A 16,478-nucleotide genomic window follows, 5' to 3' on the forward strand; every position below is an offset into this window, starting at 1 on the left:
TGCTAAAAGGGATACTCTGGCTACCTACTAGGCTCTAAAGAACAAAAATGAAAATTTCACATTCGTGGAGTAAAGAAGATTTAGGTTAGATGTATTAGGAAAAGCTTTCTGAGGATAGTTAAGCTGTGGAATAGGCTTCCGAGAGTGTGGAATGCCCTTCATTGGAGGTTGTTAAGAGCAAGTTAGACAAACATCTGTCAGGGATAGTCTAGGTCAGTGTTTCTCAAACTTTTTTTTTGTGGACCACTTGAAAATTGCTGAGGGTCTTGGTGGACCACTTAAGATTTCCAAATGTTGTTTGTACCATTAGCTAACTATTGTAAAGTGCTATGGATAAATGTGCTATATATAAAAAAAAAACAACTTTTTTTGGTTCTACAAATAAAAGCACACAACTCATATTTTAGTATCAGTAGTCTTCCTTTTCTAATGCGATGGATGTGCCCTCTCCTCCTGCCACAGCAGCCCCCAAGCTGGAGAAAGTCGCCTTTCTCTGGACACCGCAGCCCTGCAAGTCCCAAATTCTCCCCCCCTTCTCACCCCACTGCCCACTCTCACCTACCCCTTATTTCTCTAAGGCCACCACCTCACCTTACATGTGCATCTTCTCCAGGGTCCAGGCATCTAATTAGTGGAGCTGGGCCTCCCTCAGCACAGGGGGCTGAACTAGATGACCTCCCAAGGTCCCTTCCAGCCCTATATCTATGATTTTACATAATAAGTACAAGGCAACAAGAGGTACCTTTTGGGACTTTGCTTTGAGAGTGTCTCATGAATTCATACTTTAAGATCAAGTGATATGATTTTGAGTCATACATACACTGATCTAGAACTGAGCTTTGATCATCTTTCTTCTGAATACCACCAAATTAAATACTGTAACATCTCAGAAACTAAGGTTATAAGAATTATGACTGCAGCTAAAAGGTTAAATTTTATGGGGAAGAAATAAATCTGAAACATCTAGTATAGGGGCACTTGAAGGTTGTTTTCTAAAAACAAAAAGAACCTCAAATATAAGGTGGTGGCATTTGCAATGGTGTTATACCCTATCCCAGTGGTCCCCAACCTTTTTCGTCTGGTGGGCACCAGATGAAGGTCGGTGGCAGCGGTCGAGCATCCGCTGAAATTCGGTGGCATTTCGGTGGCGATGCCTTCGGTGGATGCTCGACCGCTGGCCAAGACACGGGTGCATTTAGATGCCCCCATGTTGGGGACCCCTGCCCTATCCAATGGCAGGATTGTATTATGACTGAAGTGGTTCTGTAAGATACTATTCATCCTTGACTGCCTGAAGAGTATCTTTAGGCAGTGCTACAACAGACAAGTGCTGAATAGTAAAATCCATCCGTGACTAAGGTTCTCAGATATACTAAAACATTGGATTTAGGCAATTAAACCTCCCTTTCCACACTCTTTTCTATGTACATGGGGAGAGGTAAGAAGGGAATAATTTTGAGGCAAATACAGTAGAACCTCAGAGTAACAAACACCAGCGTTACAAACTGGCCAGTCAACCACACACCTCATTTGGAACCGCAAGTATGCAATCAGGTAACAGCAGAGACAAAAAAAGTAAACAGTATAGTACTGTGTTAACGTAAACTATTAAAAAAAAGGAAAGTTTAAAAAAATTTTGACAAGGTCAGGAAACTGTTTCTGAGCTTGTTTTATTTAAATTGAGGTGATTAAAAGCAGCAATTTTCTTCTGCATAGTAAAGTTTAAAGCTGTATTAAGTCAGTGTTCAGTTGTAACTTGATAGAACCACCACAACCTTTTGTTCATAGTTAGGAACAACCTCCATCCCAGACATCTTCGTAACTGAGTTTCTACTGTATATACAAATACTGAATTTTCACAGATATAGTGTAATTATTTACCTGCCTACTGTGCGACTTTTGTTTTAGAGAAGGGGGGGCAAACTACAGTCCGCGGGCTGGATCCGGCCCCTAAGGGCTTTGGGTCCGGCCCGCGGGATTGCCACCCCTGTGGGACCTGTGCCCCGCACCGCTCCCAAAACCGGCCAACACTATGTCCTTGCAGCAACAGGTTTAGGGGGGAAGAGGGCTCCGCGCACTGCCCTCACCTCCAGGCACCACCTTCCACAGCTCCCATTGGCCAGGAATGGGGAACCACGGCCAATGGGAGCTTCGGGGTAGGTACCCACAGGCAAGGGCAGCACGCAGAGCCCTCTGTCCTCCCTCCCCCAGGGGCCACAGGGATGTGGTGCCAGCTGCTTCCAGGAGCAGCACGGTGGCCACGGAGCCACTCCAAGTAAGCAGCACCGGGCCGGGGGCCGGAGCCAAAACCCCTCCTGCACCCCAACTCCTTGCCCTGAGCCTCCTGCTGCACCCCACGCCCATCCTGCACCTCAACCCCCTGCCTTGAGCCCCCTCATACACCCTGCACCCCCTCCCACACGCCAACTCCCTGCCCAGGCCCTGCATGCAATTTCCCCACCCAGATGTGGCCAAAAGTTTGCCCACCCGTTTTAGAGTAAGAAGAAAGACTGAATTCCTAGCAGAAAAAAAGTAAGTAGAAGGCTGAAAGAAAGAGCATGAACAGTCTAGCACATTTTCATCACTTGCAGCAGGAAAGACACTCAACTGAACTTCAACTTACAGAAGATTTTTGAGCACTATATAAAATAAAAGCTACTATTCCAAGTGCAATGTTAACAAATTAGAAACATTTACTTTAATATATACAAAGTACAGCATGTATAAAATGTATTATAATTTAAGTTTCTGAGCAGAAATTTCTTGCGGTGTCTTATGTATTTTCTTGGCACCTTTGATTTGCATTTTCACTTGATCTTGTAATTGAGAAAAGAATGCTCGAGATGATTTCAAAGCCCTGTCTTTACCTTCATCCTGTCAATAGACAAAGTGTTTATTATAATAAAGGACAAGCTAGCAAATGTTCCAATGGACTGATGTAACTACACAATTACTAGTTAAGCAACCTTTTTTATTTTAAATATACCATACTTATAATCTAATTGATAACTGATTTGCAGGCAGCTGTTACACCATCCTGGGTTTTTGTCATACTGTAATTTCAAAGATTAGAGATGTGTTCCCTCTTCATGCATATGCTTAATACCTATTAATGTTAATGAGAGGTATATGTGCAAATCCAGGAACGAATACTTGGATATTATCAGTCCCCCTAGAGAAATGCAGATTTATTGCATTTACAAAAATAAAAAAGTGCAAATGTACAAATGTTTTAGATGGATAACTACTTTCCATATTCTCTTTTCCCTGTTTTAAAAACCTCTAATATTAGGAATTAATGGTCTCTTGTACATGGTAAACCCCTAAGAAACTATATAGATTTAATGTTTTACTATATTCAAGATACAAGATCAATATTTTGATGTTACAAAGAAGTCCCATACAACTAGTATTTGTTCTTGTAACATTTGATGATATTTTTGTTTAAATTTAAAGTACTATTCTGAATTATATCTATAAAGCTCAGGAGGAACTAGCTAGGGTCCTGATCGTCCAAATACTTAAAGCATGCAAGTAATTCCACAGAGTTTGATTGAACTACTCACATGCATAAAATTAAACATGTATGCAATTTTTTTTTTTTTTCAGGATTGCAGCTCAGGTTGTGAATTTTTAAATAAAGCAGCACAGAATATAAATAGTGTGTGTCACTTATATTTTAAAGATTAATTCCAAAATAACTGTTTTACAGTTCACATTTTCTTTGCCGATCTACAGATTAAGTTATTTGCACATACTAAAGGAATGGGTAAGATGCTTTTAAATATTATAAGATATCCTCATGCAGATATAGCAATTGCAGAGGAAAGCATCTATGTAAATATTTCTATAAGTTAAAATCACTATAGTTTATTCAAGGTAAAAAACAAAAATCTATAGAACACAAACACTGCAAATATCAATAAACATAACTGGTCAGACCTTCTCTGTTTTGAAATTAAATATGGACACCTTGGGCCACATTCTCTGTGAAGGAAGTGCTCAGCCCAGGTATGAATAAAAAGGCATTGATCAGTCTGGCACAGGTTAAAATAGCCTTACCATCCCAAGGAATTAAGGCAGAAGCTGGAGTTTACCAGGGTGCAGGAACACTCACAACCACACCCCGTGAGCTGGTTGCAGAGGAAAGATGACGGCATAGGAGTTCCTGTGATAGCCTATGCTATTTGGGAGCAGGGTTGCTTTACACCGGGGGAAGGGGGGGTGATGGGGGAGAACAGGATGGGACAAAGCAGATAGTGTGCGGCCCAGCACTGAGAACTTGCATTTAAAAAAACCAAAAAAAAAACAAACCACAAGGTTTTCTGAATGACAAGGCAGGAAACCAATATCCAATTACTACATATACATTTGAAATTTACTACTTGACTATGTAAGACAGTCTTACCTTGAGCAAAGTTGTTTTGCCTTCTTTGGTGAGCTTTTTTACTTTTGCTGCAACAGCTTGTTTGCTGAGTTTCGTGCCTTGTTCTGGCTTTGTTTTTTCCAGGAGTTTTTGACGCTGCTTCTTCTCCCTGAGCTTCATACGTCTGTGAAGCTTCTTCTTTCTTCGTTCTCGTTTTTTGTCTGTGGTAGTCTTTTCTGCATCTGTTTTCACATCTCCAGCTTTACTCTTTTCCTAGAAAGACAAAACTGCATAATTTTTGGATCCGAAAGTGCTATCTAGGCTAGTGATGAGTACAGCCAGAATGGGCACCCTTGCTATACATTTCATTGACTAGCCAGCAGAAGTAGCACTATTCATCTCTCACACAAAGTAGTCTCTGTGTTTATTTCATGTCTCCTGTACCCAGCTTCCTGCGGCTGAGAATGTGCCTAAGTTAGTGAAACAGAGGAGCCCAAATGGCGTAACTCACTCATGCTGGCCATGGGAACTAAAAATTCCTACAGAATATATTGTGCATGTATATATTTTATTTTCCCCACCCTCTTAACTTTCCTATATTACACACACACACACACGCCCATATATATATATTTTATTTATTTATTTATATATATATATATATAAAAATATATAGATACACACACACACCCCCACACACACCCATATACATATGGGAAAACAAAGACAGATTAACTGTCTAAAGCTAAAGACGGTAAAGCAGATTAAGCATAGTACATTTCTTAACAATAAAGAGAGTATTAGGCAGTCAAACAGTCTACATAGCAGGGTAATTTTCAAAAACAGAAAAACCTATGCTGAAAAGGAAGCTCAGCAGGTGGTGAGGAAGGCAGTCAAATCTAGTTAAGCCAAGCTAGTTCCCCTATGAAGGGGGTTCCAAGAGAAGAATGTCAGAGAAAAGGAGTTCTCTGTTCTGAGGGTGCAGGGTACCCGCAGCGTGCAGACACAAAAGGAGGCCTGTCTGCAGCTCTCGATTAAATTTCTTACCTTAATCTCCTCTGGAGCCAGGAGAGCTGCATCACTAACACTAAGTGGTGCAACTTCTTCCATAATTATAGCTGGAAGATTTGAGACGATTTTAACCTCTGGCACGGGCTAGAAAGAAGGAAATGTCTTTTATATATATGGATATCATGCCACAGCAATATATTACTAACTGAATTAAGTCACATTAAATACATTCCCATTTATATTAAGACTGATTATGTTTCTGAAATACTCAACAAGCAATTGCATTGGAAGTATCCCTCACTTTACTGCCTATTTCCCAAACATTTTATTGTATGAAGTGTGAAAATTAATGGACTCACTGGTTTAGGTGTGAAGTGGAAGTTGGAAAGAGCATCCAATTTTAGGAAGAGTGAATCCATCATTTTCTGAATTTCTACATGTTCAGGATTTTCTTCCTCTTCAGTTTTTTGCTGTTAATAATAAAAAACAAACAACAACATATGTTAATAGAAAAATCACTTACAGAGAAACTTGGATATAAAGATATTAGAGCAGTTTACATTATAGCTTGTAATGCTGCAATATGCAGTTTATACCTATTTTACAGATGGACAGGGCCCTGCATGGATACAAAATTTGTATCTGCATCTGATCCACAAACATGGTCCATGGATATAAAGAGGACATGCACAGACTCGTACTACAGATGGGTTCATTGAGGCACAGAGGGTTTAAGTGATCTTCAATATGTAAACAGCCGAGGGGAAGATTTCTGAAGAGAAGTAGGAGTCAGGCACCCAACTTCCACTGAAAATCAAGGGGAGGTAGGTACCTGACTCTTACTTGTGTGTTTGAAAAAAACCTCTCAGACTCAGACCACCACTCAGGAGCCCAGAGTCTCAGACTCAGTGGATTAAATTCTGGGATGATGTTTCACATTGGTAAGTGGCTGTGCAGCTCAAATATCATGTGAAGTTGGCTAGAGAAGGGGAAGTTTAGGCTCCTATTCATTCACTTTAAACCAAATTCACATGTGAATTTCTGTGTTGCTCCAGACTCCCATTAGATGTAGTAAAGAAGATTAAAACAAAAGCCTGAGTAGATCAAGTCTGAGATTCACTGAACTCTTAGTATTTTTAATTGATTTAAAGGATTTGCATTATCCCTGAACTCAAAGGGTTCAGCCAAATAATTATTCTGATAGTATAAACCGGAGTGGTTTAATCAAATACGAGTTACGTAAAAGATGGTCCAATATTAATCTCCCCCATGGACTTTTTTTTTTTTTTTTTTTTAAAGCAAATTGTTGTTCCAGAACGTAACTTCTTTCTATTATTTTTATGCCACATTTTAAGACAATGATTCTGTCTTCTCAGTATTTGTGCAAATTTAACAGTAAATGTTGTATTTTTGGTATTAGTTCAGCTGCCCGGGTTGTACTGATTGAACACGTCAGGATTTCCCAATACTTATGGCAATTCAGTGTTTAAAAATAAAAAACAAAATTTTCAATCAGTCACGATTTGATTCTTCCAACCAACAGCAATGGCACTGTGTTTGGGTGTCCATTATCATAACTTACTTGGTTGAGTGTCAAATACTCCTGCTCATAGATTTCAGCAAGACTCAATTTGCTCTTTTCATGATCCAGAGTTAGACGCTTCTTGTATTCAAAGGCATCCTCTTTTGGTTTTTCTTTACGTATTACATCATCCCAAGCCTAAGACAAAACCATAAAATAGTTATGATACAATTGCATCAAATAAGCTTTAATAGACCATTTTTATACATCACATTCTATCAGACATCCCATTTATTGTTTCAGCTAGCACATTAACTTGATTTTCTAACCCAACAGCAAGGGCAGTTTATTATACAATGGGTGCTACCTTTTATTTTGCCACAACTTCAGCAGATTCAGTAATTGCCAACACCACACTATAGTTAAGATAGTATCTTTTAAGGAATTGTATTTAGTCCAAAAAAACCTCACATCCTGTTAAACAAGACTGAAGGATAGACACTCTCATCTATTCACCAGTCTTTTTTGCACTGATGCAACTAAAGATGGTATACTAATTAACAACCAAGAATAAAATTTTGAAAGTACTTTTTGTATGAATTATAAACAGCAATATGGTTTCTGAGTAATTAAAATTAAAAAATTCTATTATACTATACTTTTATTTACCCACCGGATTTGTTAAATATATTTTGAAAAAAGTTATTCTTGGTCAATATTCTGAGTAGAGATTATTAAATAGAGATCTGCATATCCATTATACAAATTTCATGTACACAACTCCAAATCAGTCCTTTTATAGTTGAATCTGTAAAGTGGAAGGGTAATTTTAATTATCTAATTGAAATATGTTATAGCTAAGGCTATGTTTTAGTCATGGGTATTTTTAGTAAAAGTCATGGACAAGTCACCGGCAGTAAGCAAAAATTCAGGGCCCATGAGCTGTTCATGATTTTTACTATATAATTAATTAAATTACAACTTGGGCTGGGGGTGCTCTGGAGGTGGCAGCCCGAGGGCACCGCTGATGCTGGGAGGCTGGTGGCTGCTTCCGGGAAGACCCTCGTCCCCCCAAGGTAAGTGCTGCCCTGCACCCCAACCCCCTGCCCCAGCCCTGAGCCCCCCCTCCTACCCAAACTGCTGCCAGAGGGCGCACATAGTGCCTGAGACTGCTCCAGCAGGAGCCAGTGTGGCTGTCTCCAGGGCTGCCTGATCTGCTTGGGCTGCTCCAGAGCCAGCCACACTGGCTGCTGGAGAAGTCACGGAAAGTCATGGAATCCGCAAGAAATACGCTGCTTAGTTATAGCACCCAAAAGGATACAGAATGGAATCATTAAGAATACACTATCAGCATTAAGCAAAAGCAATATTCAGATATTTTATTTCTTCTGGAAATGCTCAGGAGACAAACTGACACGTAAAAAACTAAGGACCTTAAACTCATGCTTGGAATTCATTCCTGTGCCCCCAAAACTCCAAGTTAATACAAGTACATTTGAATGTACCAGACAGTGTTTAGGGTTTGATTTTGTTGAAATATTTAAGCTTCCAAATAAAACAAACAGGTGAAGGCAAATCTTATTAACCTGATCTTTTATCCTCTGTTTGATAATATCTTCAAGCTGAAAGGTGGTTTCCTCTGTGATCACAGGAGCTAAGAGGGCAAAAAAACACCAAGTTTAAAGTATTTAGAAACTAAATCATTCATGAAATGAAAAGGAGATTAACAGTTCTGGAGATGTTATTTTTGCATTGATTCTAACTGGTACTGCTTGTTCTATAAGCAAAACCAAAAGAACTGACAAAAATGCTAGACTATATATACAGTACTTTAGAGAGCCATATTGACCTGGAATGAAGATGACTAGGCAGGCTAGTAGGTTTATTTCCTCGGGAAAACTTGCATAGCATGAAAGTTTGAGAAAGATAACCAAGTTGTGTTGCGCTATAAATAAGTGGACACAAACAATGCGTCACTGTCATTTGATAAAGCTTAGTTCATGTCTGAAAGTTCAACAAATGGGTGAGGCAATAAAATTTCTATGTGGGAAAATATGGCCCTATAAATATTCTAGTTTAGGCACAGTTTGGGCAATGTTTGGCAAGTTTAAAAGGATGGTGAAGGGAGGACGGAGGGGGAAGGGAAATACAGACAGCATTTGTGTCCCACCTTCACCAGTAAAACAAACGAAGTACTTAACAAAATGTCTGATATTTAGCATAACAGTATTTACCCATTCTGACTGCATGGTCAAAGAGCAAAGATTCCTCCAAAAGGCTGTTTTCAGGTCGTTTTTGTCCAGTCACTTCTCCTGTAAGCTGCCAAGGTTTTTCCTCCAACAACTTCTTTTCTAGAGATTTAATTTTTTCATGCATCTGAAAGATAAAATTTTTTGAACATTGAAAAAAATTAAAAAAAGTTAAATGCACTTGTTAGCAACAAACAAAGGGAAATCAAGTTAGAGCGAAGAATATGAATAATTACTCCAGGTATTTCTAGATTCTTTACACACCTTTTGCCTTAGCTTTCTGTAAATATGCCACTATTTTATCATATTTTCTTCTAAAAATTTTCTGAAGCTTTCAGACAACTTGATGATATTTACAAATACAATCAACTTATTAGTTACATACCTGCCTTTGGCTCAAGTTTAAGCAGAAAACTTCAAATCAATTGCTTATGAAGGGATATAGAACATCTTAGTTACCTTTTCCTGCCTTTTCTCAAAAGAAGATTTTATTCCAGTGGGATCAGTTCTCTTCTCATCTGGTATATCTGTATCGTCTTCTTTTTCACTGTCCTCTGGTAAGTTAAAAGTAACTTTTTTAGAGACTTCTTTAGCTTTCTCATTCTTCTCCATTATGTCTATTTCATTATTTTCCTCAAACCTATAAACGTTAAAATGCCGTTACATAAATGGAAGTAATACATGCTTGTGACATTTATTGTTTAATATATTATACAAGCCACAGGTAAATGGCTCCCCCTTTTTAGGTAATAATGCTGCACACGTATTATTGCAACTAGATATGAAAATCGTATTATAGTTAATGTTTAAAATTAAATATACACAAGTTGAGAGAGAGGGTACTGTACATAATACATTTTCAGAGATTCCCAAAAACTTTTACTGCACTTTCCTTAAGACCTAACATAACCAGAAAGGTAGGCTTTTGGGTGACCTCCTACATCTAGTGGAGATATGCCTCCCCAGTTGAAGCAATACATAATTCATTTAGTTAAAGTCATTTACTCAGATCCCACATGGCAACAATAAAACAGTCTAATGACTCTTCTTTTCTAAGTCAAAAAGTAGTTAATTAGTGAACATGTTACACTGGCACTACTGAAAGCCAAAACAAGCACGTTAACAGAGAATGAAATATTTGCTACAAGATTTAAAAGGCTGCTCCTTCCTTAATATAATACTATTTTCTCTGACAAAGATACTCCTAAATTTCTATTTTATTTTCTGTTTAAGAGATGGTTTCACATTGTCAGTGACAATTCAAAGAACTGGCAGATCCCACAGAACAGTTACAAATTGTTCAAGTGTACATACTCATCAAATATGCCTTCTTCATCCTCCTCTTCCGTGTCACCTTCATTATTCTGATCATTTTCACTATCATTAGCTAGGTCATCATTGTCATCAATAGGGTCAAAGAAATCTTTATATTTCAAATTTCTAGAACTTTTAACTAACTGGAGAGAGGAGAAAATAAGAGGTTACCCAGTGAATGTGACAAGTCTAAGTGACTAAGAATCTTTCATTTCCATGAGGACCATGTTATATATACCTGCAGTATAAGATCTGCAATGGGAATTCAATGGGTTTCAACATTAACCACTGGTCTGGTAGATAGTGGCCTTAGTCCAAGTGAGACATTTTTAATGTCGTCAATTAATAGTCAATTCTATTTTAATTTGCTCAGAGACCAAGGAGCGGAAAAGCAGTGGATTTTAACAACTCACATATTTGCTGAGCTATGTGGGGTAGCTCATAAATCCCTGACAACATAAACTGATGCATGTTACAGCCATGTGTTATCACTTCCAGAAACACCTATTTTTCTCTTATTGTATCACAAATAAGATACTGAAAGAACAGAATTGTCACAAGCAATGTTAGTCAAGAAAGACTGAAAGTAATTTTTAAACCAGAATACAGCAGCTCAAGTTTATTCACGGCCTTATTAAAAAAAATAAGAAAAAAAGAAAAAAAATCTACAAACCCTTACGACACATACACTACTCACCCAAGTGACCCTGTCCTTTCCTCTCAGACTTTACCACTTCCACCTGTTTTGTCTTAAGTTGGGCCCTACTTCAGCTATTTGATCCACATGGGCAGACCCCTATGATCATGAAGAGTCCCAAGGACTTCAGTAAAATGCTGCACAGGCATGAAGATCCATCCAAATGTAGGCTGTAAACTCTTCAGGGTAGGGACTTTTTTATTTGATCCCACATATTTTTATTATGTTAATAGATCCACAGATTTTTAAGTCCAGAAGGGACCATTATGGTCATCTAGTCTGATCTTCTGCATAATACAGGCTATAGCATTTCATCTAGTAATTCCTGCTTTTAGCCCAATAATTTCTGGTTGAATTAACAGCACATCTTTTGGCATCTGATCTTGATCTTAAGATTTAAAGTAACGAGAACCCACCAAAACCTTGTTAAATTGTTTCAATGGTTAACTGTACTTTTCTTTTTTTTAAGTCTGCATTTTGTTTCCAATTTGAACTACAATTTCAATTTCATGTCAGTTTGTTAAGCTAATTCAAATTATATTGGCTTGTGACAAAAGTGTTTCTAATTCTGAATGCATATACCCTTACCTTGATTTTATCTTTTTCAGATTCTTCTTCATCCTCATCAGAAGGAATATCTTCAAAATAATCAATCTCCTCCTCTTCCTCCTCTTCATCATCCTCCTCCTCCTTCTTCTTGCTTTCTTCTTTTTCTACATCTTCCAAAAAGGCTTCCATCTCAGCCAAGCTGAAAAATTTATCATCCACTATGGACTTTTCTCTTGATTTTTTCCAGGTAGTCTTCTTCAACTTTTGAATCTGTTGCTCTAGCTCATCAACATCGAAGTCAACATCTGAATCCTCATCACTACATAGCTGCCTTTTCCTTGCTTTGGATTTACTTTGCTTTTCTTTAGCCTCACTTTCACCTTCAATACAGGCAGGTTCTGCTTCCATGCTATCTTCTTGTTCCATTTCCTTATCACTGCTAGTGTCTGCCACAAAGTCATCCTCTTCTTGGGCTGGGAAAAGGTAGAGATCTTTGTCTTTAACATCTCTAGCAACAGCTTTCTTGAAGTAGTCTAGAACTGCATTATTCTGTAGCTCTATTTGTTGCCAGATCTGTTCTTCATCAAAGTTTTCTATTACCAGTTTTTTTAAACGACTCCCACGCACTAGTTTTGTCCCCTGTGCTTTATGCAAATCATAGAGAGTCTTTGTCAATGAACTGAAGTCTGCAGCCAGTCCATCTTGCACACTGATAAAAACAAAATTAAAAACATCACTGCACATAACAACAGCAAACTGAAAAAATGTTAAAATTCAAAAGTCAATTAGAAAGCAATCTGAGTTATGACAAATGCATGTTTACAAAGGGAAACTTGTATAGCCTTAAGATTGTTCCTTTTTTAGATATTTGTGGAGTTCACTTGGTGGGTGCGGGGTTTACCAAATGGTTCCTCTGATGGTCCCTTTACATCTGTTCAGTGTTTTTGCAGCAAATGCCTGGTTGCCCTTCAACAACTGCAGGTTTTACTTTATTACACAGCATTTGCAGTCCTATTAGTAAAATCCTTTGAAATAAAAGTATTATAATTAAGCTCAAACTTTAAAACGTGTAACACGTATCTAGAGGTACTGAAATGAAATGGACCATAGTTAAGGCTGTGGTTTGTCACATAAGTCACCGATTCAGTGACTTTCCGTGACTTCTGAAGCAGTAGGTGCACTTGGCCTATGGGCAGCTCAGGCAGCCACTGCGCCAGTCGCACCAACCACTTGGGCCACCACCCCTTCCCCACATGCAGTAGCAGAGTTTGAGTGTGGGAGGGGGTTGGGGCCTGGGACAGGGGCTCCTCAAAAGCAGCAACATCCCCCTCACTCAGCTCTAGGCAAAGGTGTGGCCAGGCAGCTCTGTGCACTGCCTCCACCCAGAGCACTTGCTTTGCAACTCCCATTGACTGGGAACTGTGGCCAATGGAAGCTGCAGTGGTGGTGCCTGCACACCTCCACCTAGCAGCTGAACAAGGGGGATGTCACCTTAACCATAGTCTATTGCTTAGAGATTAACTAGTTTGTCATCTTTTTCTCAAAATACATTTGTTTGTAAATTTTCTTCAAATTTTAAATATACTCTTGGTAATCTATTCAGAATAGCTCAAAAAGAGGGGTTACAATGGAAATTCTCACAGGATAAAATCTAAGGTCCCCAGTCCTGGAACCAGATTCATGCAAAGTGCCATCCAATTGTGGAATGAAGGCCTAGGTTACAGTTGCTGTGTAGAATTCAGACAGGCCCCAAGTCTTACGCACATATACAAGGATTTCCTCATTTACAAGTAGTTTTTAAAATAGCTCCCCCTTGCTAAAAAGGATTTTACTCTGTGTGTTCCAATGAAATTTTAAGTCTCCTTTTTAACCTTAACTCAATCACCACACCAACAGAAGGCCATAGAATTTTGAGCTTTTATATATATACCTAAATTAATATTTCCCTAAATGACAAAAAACAGATTTAGGCCCATTCAAAGTTAGTTTTATTACTATAATTAAACAGTTCATTGTAATCATGTAAGTGAAACCTATATACACTGTCTTCCTAACAGAGAACACAAGGTTGGGTGGGCTAATTAACAAAGCACTGCCAGCCCAGAGTCTTGAAAAATCATAGATCAAGTTCTCAAAATCGTGAGATTATCTTAATAATGAGATTTTTAAAATACCTTGTTTCTAAACTTTTACATTATATTCAGATCACATTTTCAAGCTTTCTCCTGCAACTATGAGTGCTAGAGACTTACTTTTATTTGTAATGAAGGTATTTGTGCAACAACTAGCAAAATGGGGTCCTGGTCTATGACGGGCCCCAAAGTGCTTCCGAAATGCAATAAAATAATAATAGCAGACAGGGAGGCTTGGTGTTCGCCTGGCGAAAATCCCAGGGAGATAGGACCATCCCCCCTCCCTCCGCACGAGTGGGGCTGGCAATGGGGCCGCGGTGCGTCGTTACCCAGGGAAGGCAGAGGCAAGCGGGGGGGGGTGAGCGGGGGGGGGCGGGTCTGAAGCTCTTCCCTAGGATGAGGGAAGGGAGCGAGGGGGCAGGACGGGTTCTCGAAGGCTGAGAGGGAGCGCCCAGCGCGCAGCCAGGCCGGGCCAGGGGATGAGCGATCCAGGGGAGCCGCCGCGGCCTGCCCCCGGGCCGGGGATTTCTGAAGCTGGGCGAGGGGGTCGCAGCAGGGAATTTCACCTGAGGAAGCGCTCCGGCTGGGCCGCGGCGACACCTAGCACCTTCAGACACGTCTCCAGCCTCCGGCTGGGCGCCGCCATCTCCAGCCTCTACTCAGAGTCCGCATGGGGAGAGATCACACCAGGGCTCCGGCGAGCACGTCCGCCAACCCGCTCCGGACACCAACGCGGGCACTGGCAGAAAGGTTCCGCTTCGCAAGGGTTCCGCCTTGGGATCCTTCCTCGTCACCAGCCGGGCGGCCGTGTGTGCCACAGGGTGGGACATACTCCCGGAAGGGGAGGGGATCGCAAGGCCTGGGCACTCGTTCACGCCAGCAAATTCCTGCCCCCACGGGAGCAGCTTCCAAAACATCACGGAGGAGAGTCTCTGGGTGCCCATGGAAACCGCACTGCCCCCTGCACCACGTGGGTCACACGTCCTCGCCCTCCCCGTTCCCCCGGCCCTTCTCGCGCACAAGGCGGCTGCGCTGCCCCAGTCTGTGCTGCCCCTGCCAATGTCATACCGGCCTAGCTCCCGCCCCAAACTCCCAGCATGCCTGAAGGTGTGGCTGCAGTAGATGGCCATGCTATGGAAGGAGAGAGTCTGAGAAAGGCCCCAAAAGGAGGCTGTTCAAACTTACAGACTTGGTGTTACTGGCCAGTCACCTAGCATAGAGGCTACAAGGTTTTTCTCATATAATTTTGAAAATGGTAGGAGGGTCTTTTTCTCCACAGGCAAAGAGAAACCCAGGGAATCACTGATGGCTTGTACCCCCAAGTAAGTCCTGTGACTGTAGGTGACCAAGACCCACCCCTCTGCCACCTCCTTTCCTCTCTGGTCTACTCTCTGCCTTCACAGGATGACTTGCTTTTGAGAGTGAAATGACACCCAACAGAGAGAGTTAAAGGGGGAGGATCTGATGAAAGATTGGGAGTGTAGCTACGAGTGTTTTGACAGCTCTCTCAATCACATCCTCTCTCCCTCTCCCCATCACCCTGCCATCTATGCTCTCATGCATTAACTCAGTCTCTTACACATCCACTACATCCCCCAATCTTTCAAGCTCATCTTCCCCCTTTTCTACTTTCACTCATCTCTGATCTTCCTCCTTTCGATAGATACCCATTCCCATTATTGCAACCCCCTGCTTACAGCAACCCCCAGACACCCCCTTTTTGTATTTCCAATTACCCCCTCTTTAAATTCCCCAACTCCCTACCATTTCCTTCCCCCTCTCCAAACTCTTCTCCCCAGGAATCCCACTCCTCCACTTCCACATACATGTATGCTTATCCAGAATTCTCCACCCAAAACCCACCTTTGCATGGAATTCTCCCCCTCCCCATTCCTCCACAAGCCCCTGACCTCCACTCACTATATAAAGCTTCAGAAATCCTTTTTGTTTCACTTGGAGGTAGCAAATAATTGTTCATCCTAAGACTACAGTTATCTCCTTTCCTTTCCTCCCTGCTCCCAGCTCCCAAGAACCTGCAATGGCAAGACAATCTCAGATATTCCCAAAGGACAAATCGCAAGGCCAGTTAGGAATTAACAAATTCTCAGTAAGCAATATGCCAGCTATAGTTACTTTTGGAAGAGGCATTATAACTTGCTTGCAGTCTAGAAAACCATGTGTTTTTTTATCCAGTTATTTTGACAATTGTATTAATTCTATTCAGACAAACTTTTTTTTTTATTAGTTTCGTTTAATAAACAGTGTAGATGGTGGGGACAGAAATCTTGATTGTGGATTTTACAGTAATGTCACTATAATGTACTTATATATATTTATGTAATGTATAGTAAATAAAGTATGGGACATTGTTACTATAACAATTTTAATACTATATCTTTATTTTTTAACTATTCCCTTGCCTGATCCCTCCACTAAAGTAAAACTTGCCTCCTCTCTGGCCTTTCCCATAGTCTCACCACTAGTTGTGTAAGAGCCTTCTGCACAGCTCCCACCTTCTGGAGCAGTTGTCCAAGTAGACCTCTCCATCATTGAAACCCTACCTCTTTTTAAACAAAATATTTCCCCCTCTCAGTCTACAGCTCTTGAATGGTATCTTTTTATTTGCCATACAATATCT

The 16,478-nt window shown here is 40.4% G+C and overlaps 2 protein-coding genes across 2 annotated transcripts in view; one reads left to right on the forward strand and one right to left on the reverse strand.

Annotated features, from left to right (window-relative positions):
- Positions 1–1,813: 1,813 nt before the first annotated feature.
- Positions 1,814–14,542, reverse strand: MPHOSPH10 (M-phase phosphoprotein 10). The gene is made up of 11 exons (XM_032776058.2): positions 14,407–14,542; positions 11,748–12,417; positions 10,463–10,605; positions 9,608–9,788; positions 9,134–9,275; positions 8,486–8,553; positions 6,960–7,097; positions 5,737–5,847; positions 5,414–5,521; positions 4,409–4,639; positions 1,814–2,874 (listed from the first exon to the last, which is right to left on the reverse strand). The coding sequence occupies exons 1-11, from the start codon at positions 14,484–14,486 to the stop codon at positions 2,734–2,736; spliced, it is 2,013 nt and encodes a 670-aa protein (XP_032631949.1). The 5' UTR covers positions 14,487–14,542; the 3' UTR covers positions 1,814–2,733.
- A 156-nt stretch (positions 14,543–14,698) lies between these two features.
- The window catches only part of MCEE (methylmalonyl-CoA epimerase), a 29,461-nt gene continuing 27,681 nt past the window's right edge, over positions 14,699–16,478 (forward strand). The window contains exon 1 of the mRNA XM_032776060.2: positions 14,699–14,810. Within this exon, the coding sequence (XP_032631951.1) occupies positions 14,783–14,810 (28 nt within the window). The 5' untranslated portion in view covers positions 14,699–14,782. The remainder of the gene's footprint in view (positions 14,811–16,478) is intronic.

This window comes from Chelonoidis abingdonii, chromosome 9, assembly GCF_003597395.2.
Source record: "Chelonoidis abingdonii isolate Lonesome George chromosome 9, CheloAbing_2.0, whole genome shotgun sequence".
Classification (NCBI taxonomy): Eukaryota; Metazoa; Chordata; order Testudines; family Testudinidae; genus Chelonoidis; species Chelonoidis abingdonii.

Coding starts and splice junctions, on each gene's coding strand:
- MPHOSPH10 (XM_032776058.2), bottom strand. CDS start 14,486: ATGGCGGCGCCCAGCCGGAGGCTGGAGACGTGTCTGAAGGTGCTAGGT. Junction 12,418..14,406: donor CAGCCGGAGCGCTTCCTCAG/GTGAAATTCCCT, acceptor TGTTTTTATCAG/TGTGCAAGATGGACTGGCTG. Junction 7,098..8,485: donor AACAGAGGATAAAAGATCAG/GTTAATAAGATT, acceptor GTTTTGTCTTAG/GCTTGGGATGATGTAATACG.